We start from the raw sequence: 20,736 nt of genomic DNA, 5'->3' as shown, positions 1-20,736 counted from the left end.
TCAATCCTAAAGTCCCTCACAAATGCTCAATAGAATTCAGTCAGAATAGAACAGAAATCAAAAGATAAAGCAAGCACTTTCACATTGGATGTTGTGATCAGTAAATAAATGTTAAGCAATAACAACACCCTCCCTCCAGAACTGATCCTGAATATAATCCTGAATATTTGAACTAAGTGCCAAAATGGCCCAAATTTAGTCCTGATTAGTATTAGTCTGATCTCCTCACTGCATGCTCAGGAAAGAGGTGGTAAAACTGAAGTTGTGTTTCAAACTGCACACTAGTAGATTATGCGCCCTAGGTAGCACACTATTAATGGTTTTCTTTTACACATGGAATAGTAAGTGTTAAACATAGCCTGATCTTACTGAAGAAATAAACCATTGCTGAAATCAGGTTGTTAAATGTTTTTAATGTATGCTTATTCAGATTTTCAACCATAAATATACTAGATTTGTAAATACATTTTATACATTTTACACTGATGTAATAATGTAGTTTGAGCAGAATGTTTGATGCTGACTGGATATTTAGCTATAAAAGTACTTGAAATGATGATGTTCACATTTACAGGTTAAAATCCTCTCAGAACGAGTGTAAGCAGTTTATATAAAGTCCTCTTGTATCAAGCCTTCATATCAGCAAAACACATCTTTATCCTAGTCTAGGTGGTGGTGGGTCGAAAATAAAAACTGAGCACAAATAGGTAAAAAGGTAAAAAAAAAAAAAAAATCTAAAAATGGGAACTCCAGCCAAAGCATTAATAATCACTTGGTTATGATATATTATTAATTTTTAATATATATTTTTTTATTTAAAAAAGCTTGTGGCTGTTTTTTTTCAGTTAATTAAAGTAGATTTCCAGAACTAACCAAACCTGATGATAAAATATGGATATAATTTTTCATTATATGAATGTTTCATTAGGAGCCAGATGGTCTTTATTGGTCTGTGACCTTACATACTGTACATACTATTGTTCCAAATAAAAAGGGCTGTTTAAACTGAAAATATCATTCTTTTTTTGTTTGTCAATTTTTAACATCACATTTTTAAAAGAAAACGATTTTTTTTTACTTTACTGGTGATCTAAACATATATCAGCACTTAATAATTACAAGCAAATTGTTGTATTCTGTGTTTTTGTTTGTGCCTTTTTTATATAATAGGTGATAAATAGCCTTGGCATTCAAAAGGAGAATCTCTGCTGTGTGTGTGTGTGTGTGTGTGTGTGTGTGTGTGTGTGTGTGTGTGTGTGTGTGTGTGTGTGTGCACATAATCAGAGCTTCAAGTCTTAGACTCGCAAGACATGGATCTCTGTGTTTGAGGTTTAAATTTAGACCAACACATTTACACACACACATACACTCCTTCAGTTCTCCTTCACACTTTCTCATAGTCTCATAGTATTTGAATGTCTCTCTCGTCCATGTAATGAGGGTGAAATGGGTGTTAGAGGAGTGTATTCTGTTTGTAAAGGTTTTCTAAGCTGCTTCTGCCTAACTGTGAGTACTTGCTATACACACGCACACACACACTCACATACTACCATGTTTTTATTAATTGGTGATGTTTTAATCTGATACTCTGACTAGGTGTTTAAATAGGGACTTTTTATCTGATCCACTGACTTGTCGTAAAAGTATAAAATTAAGTTTATAGAAATTAAAAATAAAGTTCCACCACCACATGTTTAATAGTTGCTTAGCTTATTTGTACTGACTGTGAATATCACATCATCATTGGTAGGGCCTAAATATGGTTTTATTTTTCCATTTTGTATCAATTTTTTAGCACATTTGGTTTAATTTTACCTTATTTTTTGTTTTTAGATTACAAAAGTAGATTAATAATGTACCTTTAAAAATGTAAGATTTTATTAAAGATTATATATATTTTCTTACTGTACCTGTATGTGTGTGTGGATGGGTGTGGGATCCAGCAGAGTGGAAAGAAATTAGATGATGATGATGAAGGACACTTGCTTTATCAGAATGGAGACCTGTTGCAGGAAAGATGTGAGTAAAATCAACCAATCAATGCATAGTTCTCACTGCACCTGACGCGAAGTATTTACGTGAACACAATATAGGATTGGCATCCTGTCCAGCATGTGGTTCTGCCTTGTGTCCAGTGTTTTCAGGTGCTGCTGAACCCATCACAACCCAATTAGAATAAAGTGATTACTAAAAACGAATAAATGAATAGTATTTATTTTATATATTTATGTATGTTTGGTTATAATAAGTGTTTATGTGCATATGTGTGTATAGATGAGATTGTAGATACATTGGGAGAAGGAACCTTTGGCAAAGTGGTGCAATGCATAGATCATCACAGGTCAGTTTCATTTAGACACACATGAAACACATACACACCGACCTTTTTAATAGATATACAGGTGCAGCAGTGTTGTTGGAATTTAAAATACATTCTTAGTTCTAAGAGGAAAATAAATAGCACTTCATAGAACCCAAAATACAAAGCCATTGTCATAATAAGAAAGTTGAAGTGAATCTAAACATCCCAACAGCACAGCTGCACCTGCTACACTAATATTAAAACAACACACACATTACCATGTTATTACCCTGCAAATGTTACTACAGTGCTGAGAATCATCCACCATACAAACATTTTCTGCTTATGCTTTTCATAGTTTTTTTAAGTTTTCACTTTTGTGTGTGTGTGTGTGTGTGAGTAGAGAAGGATCTTGTGTTGCTCTGAAGATCGTTAAGAATGTGGAGAAATATAAAGAAGCAGCTTTGCTGGAGATAAAAGTTTTGAAGAAGATTAAAGAAAAAGATCCTCACAACAAAGAGTGAGTTTGTGCTTTAGGACCAGAGAGAAGCTTAGTGCTGATTGAGGCTTCAGGCTGCGTTCACATGAACCTTCTTAGCACCTGTAAAAAAAAAAGCATTGATATGGAGTTGCTGGATATTCAGTCGTTCATTGTCTGTTTTAACACCACTTCATCCTATTTACGGTTGCGGTGGGTCCAATTCACTGAGTGAAAATTGGGAAACACTGTGGACAGGTTGCCAGTCCATCACAGGGCAAACACACTCACACTCAGACTCTCTCTCACACACACACACTCATACTTAGGGCAGTTTTGTATCTCCACTGAACTGGACTGCATGTGTCAAACACAGTCATGGACAATTTTGTATCTCCAATTCACCTTACTTGCACATCTTTGGACTATGGGAGGAAACTGGAGCTCCAGAGGAAACCCACACAGACACTTAGAGAACATGCAAACACCACACAAATAGGGCTGTTTTGCTGTGAGCCGACTCACGGGGTCACTGTGCCGCCCAGTTGCTGAATATGAGAACTGTAAAAATGCTGTTATTTAATCTGGTGAAGGTTTGGAAGCTGTGGTCAGACTACAGCATCAACCACTATATGGCTTATCAGTTTCAACCTCAGGGCCTCAACCAAAGCTCCAACAAATGCTTGACTAGAGCAGGGGACACTCAGTGGTTAAGGTACTGGACTAGTAATTGGAAGGTTGCCGGTTCATGCTCCACCACTGCCAGTTTGCCATTGTTGGGCCCCTAAGCAAGACTTTAAACCCTCAACTGCTCAAATCGTGTTCAATCATAATTGTAGGTCACTTTGGATAAAAGCGAATACTAAATGGCGCAAATGTAAATTACACTCTAACCTCTTCTATTTACTGAGTCTCAGTTTGATGTTGTTAAGAGAAAATAGATGTTTAATGTATTGAAGAGTGGATTGTGCAGTTTTGGATGAGTGCTGATAGCTGTGATATGTTCTTCACTGACATAGATGGCTGAAACGTTTTGATTGGACGCATCATTATGTTGAAGTACATTGCATCATAAAGCTTTTGAACTTTTAAAATGGATGGCGAGTGTAATTATGACACAGGCCATTATAACTACAATCAGTGGCATCTGTGCATTTTTGATGGATGTGAACACAGCATAGTCTGCCATCAATATAATAAACGTCTCTGTCTCTGTATTGTAGGTCGTGTGTGTGGATGTACGGCTGGTTTGATTATTTTGATCACGTGTGTATCAGTTTTGAGCTTTTATCTCTCAGCACCTTTGACTTTATGAAACAGAACAACTACAGTCCGTACACGCTGGGTCAGGTTCGACACATGGCTTATCAGATCTGCAGCGCTGTTCAGTGTGAGTATACACACATGCACACAGAGTACAACTATCATTACTGCAAATTTAGTAAATCCACAAAAACCTGAATAGGAAAAGGCAAAACAGATCATCCAGACATTATAAAACATGTTTTATGCTTGTTATAAGTGAAAAAGTTGAATAATAATGTTTTATTACATATAGTCTTATAGTCTTTATCTCAGGAATTCATGGCCATGTCATGTCATGTTGGTTGAAAAGTGTTACAGAGACGTACTGTATGTGTTTCATTCTTTTATTTCATTACATATTTTGGATAAATTTCATTTCTCCATGCACTATGGTGACCCTCTCCCCTTGTGTGACAATCATTGTTTACTCTAGACTGTGTTGGATTCTCACACAGAGTATGAAGGAACGCACTGTACTATTTGTATTCCTCCACCATTCCTACCACAGAGGTGATCCAGCCTTCCCTTCCACAGACATGATCACTTATGTCTGTAGAGCACCCAACAAGGGTAATGGCACCGCTAAGTCACAAACCTGTCTTAGCATACAGAACTTCAGGCTACATGAGAAACCCATACATATAAATTATAACATCAAAAGAAAAGAAAAAATTGGCAAAACAATTTTGCAAATGTTTATGGGTTGTCTAAAAACTATAGTCCTGCTGATTTAGTTTCAGTATGCTTGTGACAACAAGGCCCCACCAGATCCAGCCACTCTGCTGTGCAGTGACTTGTATTTTCTGTACAGAAAGTGGCTTACACGATTCCCTACTTCCTAATGTTTCTTTCCTCCCTACAGTTCTTCATGCTAACAGGCTAACACACACAGATCTGAAACCAGAGAACATCCTGTTTATTAACTGTGATGTCATCACCTACTTCAACTCCAAAAAAGTGAGATTAGATAACAGTTCTCATACATAACATTATAGATCCGGTTCTAAAAGATCTGACATTGCTTGTGTGTGTTTGTGTAGCAGTGTGAGGAGCGTGTGTTGAAGAACACAGCGCTGAAGGTGGTGGATTTTGGCAGTGCAACGTTTGATCATGAGCATCACAGCACAGTCATCTCCACCCGACACTACCGCGCACCTGAGGTTATACTGGGTAACACCCGGACCACCTTACATATTATTCACTGTATAGTGCACGCAAGCTCTGCCAAATAACAAACCTTAATTCCAAAAACGTTAGGAGAGGGCATGACATGCTAATAAAACAGATTGCAAGGTTTTTTCAAATCTGTAATAAAACTAAATGTTTTACCATTATTGTTTTTTGTAGATATTCTCTCATTTCATTGATGGCTATTGCATGTATTAAAAAAAGTTGGGACAGCCTCTGCTGGCTGGTTGATGGTTGATAGAGTCGAGGAATAATACGTTGATCAGGGTGTGGCTCTCCGTACACAAAGGTGATCCGCATATGAACTCACCTCTTGTAGGTGAAAAGATGCAGTCGGCTACTGCATACATTTTGAAGGGGACGTGTGTCAGTCTCGCTCTCCTCAATCAGGGCGGGGATCGGCCTCAGTAAAGAGAAAGTGTAATGCAATCAGGTAATTGGATACGAACAGATTAGGAGGATGCAAATTGGGAAACATGCAAAAAAAAGTTGGGACAGCTAATCATTTCGATAACCTGAACGGTCAACACATCAGGCCCAGCACACATTTTTTAGATGCTGTTGATGTTTGTCTTCTGCTGTGTATGGTTCAGTAGTAACTAGTGTTTATGGCTGCAACAGCAGTCTTTGTACTGTTTAACTTTATATAAAGGTCAAAGTGGATTTACAAATCACTGCTTTGTGTTTTTATTAGCATTTCAAATCTTTTCCCAACTTTTTTCATGGTTTGTTAAAGTAGCAAGCTAACTGTGTGTGTGTGTGTGTGTGTGTGTGTGTGTGTGTGTGTGTGTGTGTGTGTGTGCAGAGCTCGGATGGAGTCAGCCCTGTGATGTTTGGAGTATCGGCTGTGTTCTGCTCGAGTATTACCTTGGATACACACTCTTTCAGGTGTGTGTGTTTGTGTGTGTGTGTTTATTATTTACCAGCCTGATAGAAACTCAGAATTTGCCCACGTGAAAACGTAGAAATGAACAAAGTGTGTGCTGTTGTGTGTGTATTGTAGTGTAGTGCAATTTACTTTTACATTTTCAGCATTTAGCAGACGCTTTTATCCAAGTGACTTACAGTACTGTAACAGTATATTGTTTTAAGCAATTGACGGGCCTTGCTCAAGGGCCCAACAGTAACAACCTGGCAGTGGTGGGGCTTGAACCAGCAACCTTTTGATTACTAGTTCAGTACTTTAACCACTAGGCTACAGCTGCCCTAAGAAGAAGATGTTTCTTCACAAATCCCAGCTTGTTTGGAAGCTGGGGTCAGAGCACAGGGTCAGCCATCGTACCGGCGCCCCTGGAGCAGAGATTACAGGGTTAAGGGTCTTGCTCAAGGACCCAACAGTGGCTGCATAGCAGAGCCTGGATTTGAACCACCAATCTTCCGGTTGATAGCCCAAAGCTCAACCCACTAGGCTACCACTGAAAGTTGTAGTAGTAGTAGTAGTATAGAAAGAAAGAAGTTGTAGTAGTAATGTATGTGTAAATGCTGTGCTCTTGTTTTAGACTCATAATAACCGGGAACACTTGGCCATGATGGAGCGAATACAAGGACCAATTCCTTCAAAAATGATCCGCAAAACAAGGTTACACACACACACACGCACGCACACTCTATACACACACCACTAGTTATTTTATCTCCAATCTGTACTAAATACCGTCACTAGAGGGCGACATATCTGTGTACAACAGAGGTACTTAAATGTTTGACATAAAGTAGCATCTCTGATCAAACCAAAACCACCGAGTATTACCTGTAGGTCCACGCACACACACGTATATAAGCAATTTTCTTTTTTTCCAATAAAAGGCTTTTGATTTACATTAGTTTCTACTGTCTTTTGGAATAGGGTTTATAAATAAATAACATGTTTTTACATTTATTTATAATTTTTTCAAGGTCATGTGGGGAAGCAGTTGTTGTTGATGTTGTTTTGTTGTGTGTTGTACAGAAAGCAGAAGTATTTTTCTGCAGGGCATCTGAACTGGGATGCGAGTTCTCCATCAGGAAGATATGTTACACACAGCTGTAAACCACTGCGGGTTAGTGCTACACACACACACACACACACACACACACACACACACACACACTTGATGATGTGTGGAATGATTGTCTGAGCAAAATAGTTTGCACTTTGTACTGAGCATGTTGGGGTTTAGAGTTCATTACAGCTTTGATTCTCAAAATCATGATAGTTTACGTAAGCATCAGAATAATCAGATAACAGCAGAGATCTGTACAGGGCAGCAGTAGCTCATTTGTCCAGGTTCTAGAAATTCTATGTTTAGTGGAAATCTTTTGAATTTAGCATTTCATTTTGTTTGTTTTATAAAACATTTTTTTCAAAGTTTGGTCTTCAAAGTGAAATATATATTTGTAGCTTGCAGTTTGAATGCTGGACAGTTGTATGGTCATGGGACCCTAGGTTCCATCTCCACCTCCAATCACTGTTTGGTATATTCTCCCTGTGTATTCCTAAATTACTCCCTGGTAAAAGTGAGTAAATCAATGTATAAAGCTCTGAAATGGATTGGTGCCTGGTAGGATCTGACTCACTGCAACTTTGATCAGGATGAAGCTGTTCATTAAGATTATGATTGAATGAAAGTCAATCATTGCTACAACCTGTATTTAAGCCCTGCTATGAGCCTGGTCATCTCTTTACAGACACTGCTGAGGTGTCTAAGAGGGAGAATAGCAGTTACAATAACGTCACCTAATGTCTGGTTAGGTATAGCTTTATGTAGGAATCCGACACTTGCTGGTGGAAAGAAGGATCTTGCATGTGCTAGTCTGCGGTTCTTTTTGGCAAGCATGAATGCTGTACATGTGTGTAGGGGGGATATCCACATTATTTTTAAAGTATTAATATTATTTAATTACCATATATTAAGTAAACATTAAATTTTATTTTTTAAAATTGTGTGTGCAGCAGTATATACTGAGTAAATCAGCAGATGACAATCAGCTGTTTGATCTGTTGGAGACGATGTTGGAGTTTGATCCTCAGCAGCGTCTTTCCGTCTCATCCTCCCTCCATCATCCCTTCTTCTCCTCCCTTAATGACATCAGCCGGTGACCTTTAACCTCCCCATTCTCTCCATTCTTAATCATATCACCCAGAGATCTTCACTCCTAACATCTCGGACCTTCAGGAGTGTTTTCTCCCCTCTACTCATCTGTGATTCTTCTTCCTGTTCTCAGAAATTACTACAGAAGGGGCGGGACATGCTGATAACGGAACTGTGAATGGCTAATGCGACCAATTATAGAATTTAGCGCTGAAACTTTGTTTGCTTCTTTTGTTAAATTGGAACAGTGTGATTAAGCACAATGCTTTCCTCTGATTGGTGGAACTGATTTCCTTTTGATGACCAGTCAGATCAGGCTCTGTTGCTTTTGTTGACTACTGAACAGATAAATTAGAAACATAAAGAGAAATTATATAATCTGATAACATTTGAGATTCTTTCTCATTTATTAAGCAGTTTTCTTTAGCTGGACTAAATTTAGTGCTGTAGAATAATTACTACAGCACCACTTTACTGCAATTTACAGAATACAGCCTACAGTAGAATGAATTTCATCCTGATAAAAATTCAACAATAATAATAATTATTATTCCCTGAACCGTTGTTTCATCTTTGTGTCCTTCTACATGCTCTGTGTTCTTTTGCACAGTGTGCGTGTGTGTGTGCATGTTAGATCTGATTAGGTGATTAATAGTGTCCTTACCTGTCAGACACTCCAAGGATGATTCAGCAGGGTCACTGATAACATCTTCCATTTGTTTCCATAGCATAAACTTCAATGAACTGTTGGGGCTGGTTACTGATGGGAGGATTGCATGGGTGATAGATCAGAATAAGGATATTTCTTTAATTGGATACTGAGAGCCCCTCTTCTTACACGTCTGCACCCCAAATCAGTTGAGGAAACAGTAGGTGTTAACATCAGCCTTCCAGCAGTGTCCACATGAATGTATGAATGAGTGAATGGATGGTAGAATTTAGGTACTGATGTGTGTCTCTGTGTCTGCTGTGTGTGTGTGTGTGTGTGTGTGTGTGTGTGTGTGTGTGTGTGTGTGTGGTTTTATGCAGTGCTAATTCACCTGCAGTAAGGTGCTTAAAGCTTTAATCACACACGCACACACAGACACACACACATACACTAGAGAGACTGAATATCAGTGCTAAAGTTGTGTGTGTGTGTCCAGACAGCTGGTGGTGGATCAAGGTTCTCACCTCTCTCACAGGTAAATCAATATAAATATTAAAACACCAGGTATGTTTGTTATTTTATTCATTTTAATTTTAAAGTCTCTTTAAATTTTTCTTGCTTCATATATTAACGGACAGTGGGCTCCAGAGTTACGGCAAATAGCACCTAGATTACATCAAATAACAATGAGATTTAAATGTTATTGTATTTACCTACTTTATTTAAAGTATTGTGATCGAATCATGAATTTAAACTGAAGCCAGTGAGAAGTTAGGATAGATTTGTTATGGGGACTGAGGAAGAGATGTAATGTCTCAGGTACAGAATAATTACACTGAAGCACTGCTAATAAAACCATCCCACAGGTTAAACCCCCCTCAGCTACACTTACCAATCATTGTATTAGATATACCTATTCTAATGTAGAAGATTTTACTGGATTTACTGTTGTCTTTCTGTGGGTTTAAGGATCTGACTTGTTGAGGTACCACTTTATTATGGATGGTGTGACCCAGAAATCCCTCTTCACATCTTTGAAGAAAATCACTAGCTGTGTAGCTGAATCCAGACCTGATGTCTGGGCTGATCCCAGAACCAAGCAGTGGTCGAAGGGTCAAAGGACTGAGGCTCATGACCCCGCTGTGCTGAGGGCGTACCAGGCCGAGCTGGACAGAGAGAAGTGAGTGTTGATCACGAGCATGATCACTTAGTTGTAACTTGTGGGTCTTCAATCTTTAAAAATGGTTTCATGCTGGTCAGGATCATGGTGAGTCTGGCACCATCCAGAAACATTGGACACATGGCAGGAGTACAATATGGATAATCTGCCAATACAACACAGGGCATCACTCACTCACTCAATCTACTGATAATTTAGAACAGCCAATCCACCTACCCCATGTTTTTGAAAGGTGGGTGGTTCACCTTTGACCTATTTCTCTTTGCAAACATTGTCAATACATCTCAGGTATTGGTGATTGACTGTTAAGGCTTGACTGTTGGTAGTTTCTTACCCACCTTGGCAAAGAGACCACTGTTCTATGTTCCTTTTGAATGTGTGTGGCCCTATTTTTCTGGGCACAGCTGACTTTAAATATGTGTGTGTGTGTGTGTGTGCAGGAAGTTACGTGAAGCAAGGAACGCTCAGAAGAACGCTGAGAGAGCAGCCATGAGAATGCACTACAGAAGAAAGTACCAACTCCCTACAGTGAGTATTTGGGATGGTTCCAGGCTTTCAGCAGTCCATTCTGATCTCAGATTCTGATGAAACTGGTTGGATGTTACCTGAACTGAAGGTCTGTGCATGTGTGGACAGATTTGAGTGTTTAGGATAAGATCAGGTGCAGTATCACATGGAACCAGATCAATAATGAACATTCTTTATTTACTTTATATACTTCATGTTTCCTGCTGAGTTCCATCACATGTCCTTCTAGCAACACTTAAAGGCACCAACTGATCTAGTTTTAAAGGTGGATTTTCTCTTTATTCTTCTGTTCAGCTTGTCTTCAGCTGAACAGCTATATGGATCTTTGTTCTCCTGTTTTGTTCTTCATAATGTACCACAGGTTTTCAATAGGAGAGAGGTCTGTACTGCAGGCAGGCGAGTCTAGCACATGTTCACATGTTTGATTCCATAGCTATGCTGTTGTTACATATGCAGAGGGTGGCTTAGCATCATCACGTTAAAATAAACATTGTAGAGGGTAATAATATCTAAAATTATTTTAATTGTTAATTGGTAAACATTGTTTTTTTTAACTCTTGGATTATTCAAAGATTATTCAATTAGGTTTTTTTTCCGTTTTGCACTTACATGCCGCCATATTTCTAACATCACCTAAAAAACACCTAATATTTTCCCCTCTTGCTTTCTGTTTTTACTCAGAATGCCAAGGACCTCAGGCAGGTGCAAGCTGTTGGCAGCAAGGTGGTTCTCCCTTGCAACCTGGCCAAACTGGTACAGACTGATATTTCAGAGAGAAAAAAGAGATCTGATTTACTAAGTGTGTTTAAAAACCTGAACTTCAATGAGACAAGCACACACAACACTCACACAACACGCACCCACCCACATACAAACTCTCAGTCTGATAAAACTGCAGCATGCAAAGTAATGTAATATAACAACAAGCTCATGGTCAGATGTCCACATACTTTTGGCCATATAGTCGATCATCTAAATCTATAAACTGCAGTTATACGAAGATCCTGATGTCATCATGCTAAAAGTTCTATTAAAAGATGCTCAGATGTGTTCATAAAGAGAAGCACATGTTTAGTAACAGTTATCAAAGAGGCTGTGGCATTCAAACTACTATTCACTATGTGTTCCTCAACTGAACTGTTCATACTGTTTATTTTGCACATCTGTAGAAAAAATCAAGACTCATAAGGCCAGGCAACATTCCAGTCTTCACGTGTCCAGTTTTGGTGAACCTATGCCACTACAGTAGCCTCAGATCCCTGTTCTTATCTAACAGTCCTGGATTCCTGGAACACTTGTGCTGTTGTGCACTTGTACTGCTTTGTGAGATACTTTTCTTCTCACTGTGGTTGTCAGCTCAAACCAAACTGTGTTTTCTCATCTGACCCCTTTACTGCCACTTACCAGAGACTGTTGTGAAAAATTCACAAAAAATCTGCAGCTTCAGACAAGCTCAAACCAGTGCCCCTGGAACCAACAACCATGAAGCCACACTTAACATGATGAGAAGATGAACTAAGGCTTCTGATCCACGTCTCTATAATTTCATACATTGTTCTGCTGATTGGAAAATGACATCATCAAGCAGGTGTTCCTAATAAAGTGAGCAAATGATGTTAATGTATGAGCGAGTGTTTGATGGAGACTATGCAGATCTTCACTTGCCATATCATTTCCTCTTATTATAGTGAATAAGAACATCATTAACTGATATGATGTAGCAGCATCAAACAGCATTACAATTAAAAATCTGTCATCATTTTGTCACTCATTTTCAGTTTCAGCCAAGCACAAACATTTTGTTTTACAATACTTAAGAAATTGATGTGAAACTTCCTCTTGTCTTCATCCATGAAATGTGCAGCTACAATTTCACTTTGTACAAAAATGTATTTAATAAAATACATGTTATTATTAACAACATTTAAAAATGCTGCTGTTGCAAAATTTTAATTTCACTTTCCCACTTCTTTATCCAGCGTTGTGGTGGGTTGTCTAGGGTTTTCCTGGAATCACTGGGTGCAATTCCCATCCTGCCATTCCTTTGTGTGAGACAGCAGTAGCCTAGAGAGTAGAGTTTTGGACTGTCAATCAAAAGGTTGAGAGTTCAAAGCCCAGCTCCGCCATGCAGCCACCGCCGTAAAATGGTCAACCCTGCGCTATGATCCCGGCTTCCAAATGAGCGTAAAAAGAATTTTGTTGTACTGTACACCTGTATATGTATGAGGCATTCCTCTTTAAAGCACCATGCCAGGCTGATGGTACCTTCAGAAGTTCCTTCAGAAGAGATCTCCAAAAATTTCCAGAGGTTTAATAGTGTTTAAATGTGGTTATTAAGGAAAACATATTAGGATCTGGAATTAATAAAATATGGGAACATTATTGGGGATAATCCTTTGCACCATATGGTGCTCCTACTCTTTGTAAATTGCCCCATAGTTGTTGGCAAAGCAATCACCGGACCTTGTGATTTTCATGCGTTTGTACGAATTTTTAGTTGAATCCATCAGACACAGATCTAGCCATACTTTTTAATTGCTCAGGAGTCCAAGTGTTGTACTTTCCACATCAAGTTTGATACAAAATGTTTCTGAATAAAGGTGCAGCCTTGTCAAACTTCAGTTATGCCAGGTACAGTTTTTTGTTGAGACTGGGTCATAGAGCTGTTCATTTGCGGATGGAGCGGGCTATTTAGTAACAGCCCTGTTCCTGTTAGTGAGCTTCCTTCTGCACACACTGTTCCACTTTTATTTACACTCACTGCCATTCAAACATTAAATCAATGTTAAGTTTTTCTAACTGATGTGCCTACAGTTTAACCACCCACTATTTGTCCTTTTTGGAACGAATAACCTCATTAAAAAGTAAAAACCTAATTATCAGCTCTTTTGTTTCTAAAACTAGTCACTAAATGTGTGTGTGTGTGTGTGTGTGTGTGTGTGTGGTGTGCAACTTGGAGAGCTGTTGTTCTTCTCTTGAACCCTGATCTTCTGCTGTAATAAATCCTGCATTGTGTCGTGAAGAGTCCATGAGTGTGTAGGAGGCACAGAGGGAGGAGAGGGGGGTGCATAGAATTTAGGATGAATAGATCACTGAGGCACTGTGTGAGACGGACTGATAGAGAGACGGAGGAACCATGATCACCCCGTCTACTCGATCTGTGGTGATGTGCCGGGCTCTGAGGGCCTCCACGTCTGGAGATGGAGGAATGAGCTCTGTGATGATGGAAAGGATGAAGGAAGGAACGGGTGAGGTTATAGAGGAGAGGATGGATGGAGCGATGGAGGACAGGAGGACTGGAAAAGGAAGTCAGGGACTAGTGAGGAGCTTTCAGGAGATTCCACACACCGGACGTAATGGCTGGATCAACCTGCTGCACTTCTGGAGGAACGGAACCTTCACCCACCTGCACAAACACATGGAGCAAACATTCAACTCACTGGGACCCATCTACAGGTACACAATTACCAAAAACTACTACAGAAATACACAACTATCCAACCAACTAACACACAACTAATACACAAGTATACTTGACTACACACTACATCCACCTGCACACATGGAGCAACCCAACTCACTGAGACTTGTGTGTATATTCTGGATGTCTTGCCCTTGTTCTTCTGTCAGAGGGAGGTGTTATTGACAACAAAATATTGTTTTAGATATTTGTTCAGAAGAAAGACTCCACTGGCATTGGGGTTACAAACCACATGCTTCCCTGCCCCTCAACAGCTTGTTGTTTTGGCCAATTGGCTTTAAAGACCAGCAGACCAGCGGAAGTGGAGGGTTTTAAGTATTTTGGGATACCTCTGAGAATCTGGTCCAGGTGAAGAGGGTGTCGTTTTTTATTCTTCTTTTGAATTATTACAGGCTTCATAAGGCATCTATTGATTCCATTATAGGAGTTCTGATGGTCAGGTGTGTTCCTACCTGGGCTTATCTGCAGATTCACTGTTTGAGAAGATTTTAGATTATCTTCTATTTTGGGGGGCAGTGGAGAGTTGGGGACATTGGGTAGAGCTTTGGACCATCAGTTGGAAGATTGTTGGTTCAAATTCAGGCTCTGCTATGCAGCCACTGTTGGGCCATTAAGCAAGGCCCTTAACCCTGTCTGCTCCAAGGATGCAGTACAATGGCTGACCCTGCGTTCTGACCCCAGCTTCCAAACAACATGTACATATGACAAATAAAGGCATTCTTCATTTTTCATTAAATGTTCTTCGGCAGGTCTTGACTTTGATTGGCCTTGCCAGATTGAAGAGGTTCTTAACAAAGGCAGCTCAATCTCTTGGTTTTTAGGGTGTTTTTCAATACTAGTTTGGAAGTTCCATGATCTAGAGTTTATTTTCAGTTGTTAAAGAAGATTGCAAAATACTTTTATTATTATGATTGTTTTAATTAAGAGTGGCCAATCTACCTTCTGTATATTTTGAGAACAGGAAGGAAAGCAAAGTGCCCAGAAAACCCACAAATACACACAAGTGAACTATGTCAAACAGCTTCCAAAGAATTGACTCAAGTTCAGTTCCCTGACCCGGTCATTGTTGCATGTGTAATCATTAACAAATCCATCACTCACTCACACTCACTTTTTTTAACCGCTTATCCAATCAAAGTCGTGTGGGGGTGTGTGTGTGCTGGAGCCTATCCCAGCTTTTCAATGGCCGCAAGGCACACAGTAACACCCTGGAGGGGGCACCAGTCCATCGCAGGGCAGACACACATACACACACACACCCATTCACCTATAGGGCAATTTTCAGTGTCTCCAATTAACCTGACTGCATGTTTTTGGACTGTGGGAGGAAACCGGAGCTCCCGGAGGAAACCCACGCAGACACGGGGAGAACATGCAAACTCCACACAGAAAGGACCCGAGACCTTCTTGCTCTGAGGCGACAGTGCTACCCACCTAGTCACCGTGTCGCCCACCCGAACCAAACAGATCTGATTAATGAACATAATTGTCATGTTTTTTTTAATTCACATCCTTCTCTCAGGCAGTATCTGGGATCTCAGTGCACTGTGAACATCATGTTTCCAGTGGATATCGGTGAACTCTTCCGTTCTGAAGGATTAAATCCTCGCCGTATGACGCTGCATCCGTGGGATACGCACCGGGAAACACGCAAACACAGCAAAGGCGTTTTCCTCAAGTTAGTGTGTACACACAAAACAACGTACAGAAATGTTGTAGCATCATTTAGATACGAGCTAATAATGTTGTGTGTGTGTGTGGTTACAGAAACGGAACTGAATGGAGAGCGGACCGGTTGTTGTTAAATCGGGAGGTGATGTTGAGTTCAGCGGTGCGTCGGTTCCTGCCCTTGTTGGATGAAGTAGCGAGAGATTTTAGTGGTTTACTGCAGCGTAAAGTTCAATCTGAGGGACAAATGGAAAACAAGGCTCACACTCTGACCTTTGACCCTAGTCCTTACCTGTTCAGGTTCGCTCTGGAAGGTAGGTGTGAGAAGTTTAGCTTCAGGTAATGTGCAAAATGTTAAAGTTTGGATGTTGGCACAAACAAAGATGCTGCTCTAAATCATGTGCTGTTCTGACAAAATGTGAACCCTGAACTTTTAATGATGATTATATTATCTGTGAAGCATGGTGATGGGTGTATTATGGTTTGGCTGCTTTGCTGATGGGTAGTTTACAATGAGGGAACAATCAAATCTAAATTTCTATTTGCACTGTGTTACCTGAACCTCAGTAGAACCAAAACACACTGATTAAGTCAGCACCAGACTGGTCGTTTTGAACAGCTACATTAAACTTAATTGCTCGTGAAAGAATAAAAGAGTTCACTTATAAGAGATACTTTTGCCTGCATGTTCACAGTGTTTCTGTGTTATTCTGTCAGTAATAGAACTTCCTCTTTCCGTAGCGAGCTGCCATGTTCTTTATGGAGAACGTATCGGCCTGTTCTCGTCCCAGCCGTCTCAGGAATCCGAGCAGTTTATTCATGCTGTGGAGCGAATGCTTAATACGACTCCACCCCTTTTGTACATACCCCGCCCACTTCTCCGCCTCCACGCCCCCCTTTGGAAACAGCATGCCACTGCATGGGACCACATCTTTACTCACGGTGAGATTTAAAATAACGATCACAATAAATACCTTCATATAAACATTATACATGATCACACCAGCACTACTCTGTACTCATTGTTACATCACATTACTGCTGGTATAAACTTTTACGTTACCATCAGCATTGTGTAAGAAGTGTGTGTGTGTGTGTAGCTGAAGCCAGGATCAAGAGAGTCTATGAGCGGCTTCAGACACAGGGAGGCAGTATTAGTGGTGCAGCAGAGGTTTCTCAGTTCTATGGAGTATTGGGGCAGCTAATGGAGAGAGGACAGCTACCGCTAGAGCTAATCCGAGCTAACATCACTGAACTGATGGCCGGAGGAGTCGATACGGTGAGTAACAAACAAAATAAATGATTTTTTTGACGTTTATAAATCTAAGTCAGGACTTTTTAAATCTCTCCTGAAACTTTTAGCTGAGCTTCATGATTCTCTGCTTGTGTTACTGCATGTGGAGCGATCGCTACATTGCCTGGCCACTAGGGGACACTGCACAGTAATACAGTAATAACTCTTACACCGATCAGGCAAAACATTATGACCACCTCCTTGTTTCTACACTCACTGTCCATTTTATCAGCTCCACTTACCATATAGAAGCACTTTGTAATTCTACAATTACTGACTGTAGTCCATCTGTTTCTCTACATACCTTTCTAACCTGCTTTCACCCTGTTTTTCAATGGTCAGGACCCCCACAGGATCACTACAGAGCAGGTATTATTTGGGTGGTGGATGATTCTCAGCACTGCAGTGACACTGACATGGTGGTGGTGTGTTAGTGTGTGTTGTGCTGGTATGAGTGGATCAGACACAGCAGCGCTGATGGAGTTTTTAAACACATCACTGTCACTGCTGGACTGAGAATAGTCCACCAACCAAAAATATCCAGCCAACAGCGCCCAGTGGGCAGTGTCCTGTGACCACTGATGAAGGTCAAGAAGATGACCAACTCAAACAGCAGCAATAGATGAGCGGTCGTCTCTGACTTTACATCTACAAGGTGGACCAACTAGGTAGGAGTGTCTAATAGAGTGAACAGTGAGTGGACACGGTATTTAAAAACTCCAGCAGCGCTGCTGTGTCTTATCCACTCATACCAGCACAACACACACTGTCAGTGTCACTGCAGTGCTGAGAATGATCCACCACCCAAATAATACCTACTCTTTAGTGGTCCTGACCATTGAAGAACAGGGTGAAGGCAGGCTAAAAAGGTATGTAGAGAAACAGATGGACTACAGTCAGTAATTGTAGAACTACAAAGTGCTTCTATATGGTAAGTGAAGCTGAAAAAATGGACAGTGAGTGTAGAAACAAGATGTTGAATTGAATGGTATGGCTGATTGGTGTATAGTCAGTAGTTTACCTGTGTTTAAAGGAGGTGAATTATATTGTACTTTTGAAATTTTACAAATTTATGATTTGTTCTTTATCTGTGACAAAATTTTTGGAACCAACAAAACCTTTATACATTTATCGTGTGAAAATCGGCTGGGTCAAAAATACATAGACACCGTCTTAGATGAATAATGTGGTAGTGGCCATAGAAATAGGGCTAGGCCTGCCCCTTCAGGGGTATCACAGCTATTACGTCAGTGTTTAAAGTTTAAGAAATGCAAACTGTGTGTGAAATGTTGCTTCAGTGTCTCTGCCGTAAGTTTATATGATAAAATCACAGGACATGCAATATTAGACACGCTGCCTAATAGCTCTGTTATTTGTTTCATACTGTTAATAAAGTCACACGATCAAATCAGATCTCATTTCTGTATCTGTGTCTCAGACAGCAGTTCCACTACAGTTTGCTCTGTTTGAGTTAGCACGGAGCCCTGAGGTTCAGGAGCAGGTACGAGCTCAGGTTCAGTCAGCATGGGCAAAGGCCAATGGGAATCCTTTTAAAGCTCTGCAAGGGGCACCACTGCTCAAGGGCACGATCAAGGAGACGCTCAGGTACCACTACTGATCATCAATAATCATTAATCAATCATAGTCATATATGTCATGTGATTATGATTGTGTGTGTGTGTGTGTGTGTGTGCAGGTTGTATCCAGTAGGTATTACAGTACAAAGATACCCAATTAGAGACATCGTACTACAGAACTACCACATACCAGCTGGGGTAAGAACACAGACACAAATGCAGTTGTATGCAAAAGTTTGTGCACCCCTTAGTGACATGATTTTACAGTAAGCACAAAGAAACAGTATTCATTTACTAGTTATGCATTATGGGTGCTATTATTATAAATGATTAATTATTATTTATTATGTTTTTTTATTGTTTTATTGTGTTTTTGTGCAGACTCTGGTGCAGGTGTGTTTGTACCCTTTGGGGCGGAGTCAGGATATCTTCCAGAATCCTTTGAACTTTGACCCTGGTCGCTGGGTTGGTAGTGAGTCTGGAGAGGGGCGTAGCAGTAACAACACCGCCGCAGAGACGGGCACTGGGGCAGGATTTCGCTCCTTGGCATTTGGTTTTGGGGCGCGACAATGTGTGGGACGGAGAATCGCCGAAAACGAGATGCAGCTTCTTCTAATGCATGTAAGTGGAAGAGTGGGGTAACTAGTCAAGAGGCAGAGGGAGGTAAAGCATATATAGTGCTATAACGTGTGTGTGTGTGTGTGTGTGTGTGTGTGTTACAGATACTAAGGCATTTTCGGTTGAGTGTTCCATCCACAAATGATCTGAACACCAAATACACCCTCATCCTCCAACCAGAATCTCCACCCACGATCACCTTCACCACCCTCCCTCACTGATCATCACTCAATCAACCAATTACTTAGCCAGTCAATTAGTCAGTGAGAAACGTTTAAGTGTGATTGTTTATTAGCTGTAATTACTGGAGCCAGAAACACATTATTTAATCTTTAAACCATAGAACCAGAGAGACTGAACCAGTGACATCACTGCAGGGGAGGGACTCGCCTCCCGAGAATCAAGCAGAATCAACAAATGGTCACTTAGATCAGATGTTTTTCTCTTCTGATGTTTGATGTGAAGAAAAACTAAAGCTTCTAATTCATGTCATGTTGAGTGACTTTATCAAGCAGGTGTTCCTAATAAAGTGGCCACTAAGTGTAATATTAATACAGGATGTGATGTTTGGTTTTTTTCTTATTATTTATTTAGATTTAGCTTCTGGTACATTAATTTAGATCACATCTTAATTTTGAATTATCTGGTTGTGTTTGATCTTTGCTTTACCCTAGAAAAAAATACATATTGCTTATTCTCTACCTTTAGTTTAAACTAAGGTGACCACGCGTCCTCTTTTTCTCTGACTTGTCCACTTTTTTGGGCCTAAGATGTGTTCGGCCGGGATTTCCAAATCACCAGAAATGTTCGGGATTCGGCTTTTGTAGGGAGAGAGAGTTCGTCAGGTAAATGAACTATTTTGTGAGACCGGGTAACACAGAAGATGTTGTTACTGCTGCAGAGGGAGTTTTTGCATTTCACACCATGAAGCATCACAACAGCTACAGATCGATGGACTGCATGTCTGCCTTGTAAAAAAAAGTCTCTCCCTAAGTCTGAAATAGCATAAGCATTTCCAAATGCACTTACTAAAAAGAAGTTATTGTCAAAGTCATGACAGCGCCACATTCTGGCAAAATAGCTGTACTGATTGACTATTTAATTAGTTATTTTTATTGTTTAGGGCTAAACGCTGAATGGAAGGGAATAAGATTATCTGACTATAAAATCATGTGTTAGTTGTCTTGTTAAAGAGTAGCTGTTTATTTATTAAGGTTTAATAACATAGTTGCATTATTAAAGCATTTCTCAAATGTTTAAATTGGAATTTTAAATTTACATTTTATTTGGATTCTCTGTAAAATTTAATTATTGAATGTTTTCAGTAATGAATAAATAATAATAATGATACATTTTCATAGTCTTAATAATCATTAATAATTAAAACTGCATTTAAG

At 39.8% G+C, this 20,736-nt stretch overlaps 3 protein-coding genes across 4 annotated transcripts; all 3 read left to right on the top strand.

Moving 5' to 3' along the window:
- Positions 1-1,446: 1,446 nt before the first annotated feature.
- On the top strand, positions 1,447-8,891 carry LOC134310853 (dual specificity protein kinase CLK2-like). The gene is made up of 11 exons (XM_062992567.1): positions 1,447-1,506; positions 1,947-2,019; positions 2,275-2,341; positions 2,706-2,822; positions 4,004-4,170; positions 4,948-5,042; positions 5,126-5,255; positions 6,079-6,161; positions 6,773-6,852; positions 7,222-7,312; positions 8,206-8,891. Exons 1-11 carry the CDS (start codon positions 1,447-1,449, stop codon positions 8,350-8,352), a joined length of 1,110 nt encoding a protein of 369 aa, XP_062848637.1. The 3' UTR covers positions 8,353-8,891.
- Positions 8,892-9,024: 133 nt separating this feature from the next.
- On the top strand, positions 9,025-12,583 carry LOC134310854 (complexin-4-like). Of its 2 annotated transcripts, XM_062992568.1 has the most exons (5): positions 9,025-9,213; positions 9,490-9,528; positions 9,963-10,173; positions 10,614-10,701; positions 11,383-12,583. In XM_062992568.1, the coding sequence occupies exons 3-5, from the start codon at positions 9,992-9,994 to the stop codon at positions 11,614-11,616; spliced, it is 504 nt and encodes a 167-aa protein (XP_062848638.1). In that variant the 5' UTR covers positions 9,025-9,213; positions 9,490-9,528; positions 9,963-9,991; the 3' UTR covers positions 11,617-12,583. The 2 variants fall into 2 exon arrangements, with proteins under 2 accessions (XP_062848638.1, XP_062848639.1); XM_062992569.1 differs by lacking the exons at positions 9,025-9,213; positions 9,490-9,528 and having other exon boundaries at positions 9,784-10,173.
- A 1,169-nt stretch (positions 12,584-13,752) lies between these two features.
- On the top strand, positions 13,753-19,891 carry LOC134310851 (cytochrome P450 11B, mitochondrial). The gene is made up of 9 exons (XM_062992565.1): positions 13,753-14,157; positions 15,705-15,860; positions 15,950-16,164; positions 16,592-16,792; positions 16,951-17,129; positions 18,583-18,749; positions 18,841-18,919; positions 19,103-19,342; positions 19,444-19,891. The coding sequence occupies exons 1-9, from the start codon at positions 13,838-13,840 to the stop codon at positions 19,558-19,560; spliced, it is 1,674 nt and encodes a 557-aa protein (XP_062848635.1). The 5' UTR covers positions 13,753-13,837; the 3' UTR covers positions 19,561-19,891.
- Positions 19,892-20,736: the final 845 nt, after the last annotated feature.

Source organism: Trichomycterus rosablanca, chromosome 3 (assembly GCF_030014385.1).
Source record: "Trichomycterus rosablanca isolate fTriRos1 chromosome 3, fTriRos1.hap1, whole genome shotgun sequence".
Classification (NCBI taxonomy): Eukaryota; Metazoa; Chordata; class Actinopteri; order Siluriformes; family Trichomycteridae; genus Trichomycterus; species Trichomycterus rosablanca.
The sequence above is the reverse complement of the archived record's forward strand: the minus strand, read 5'-3'. Positions and strand labels throughout refer to the sequence as shown.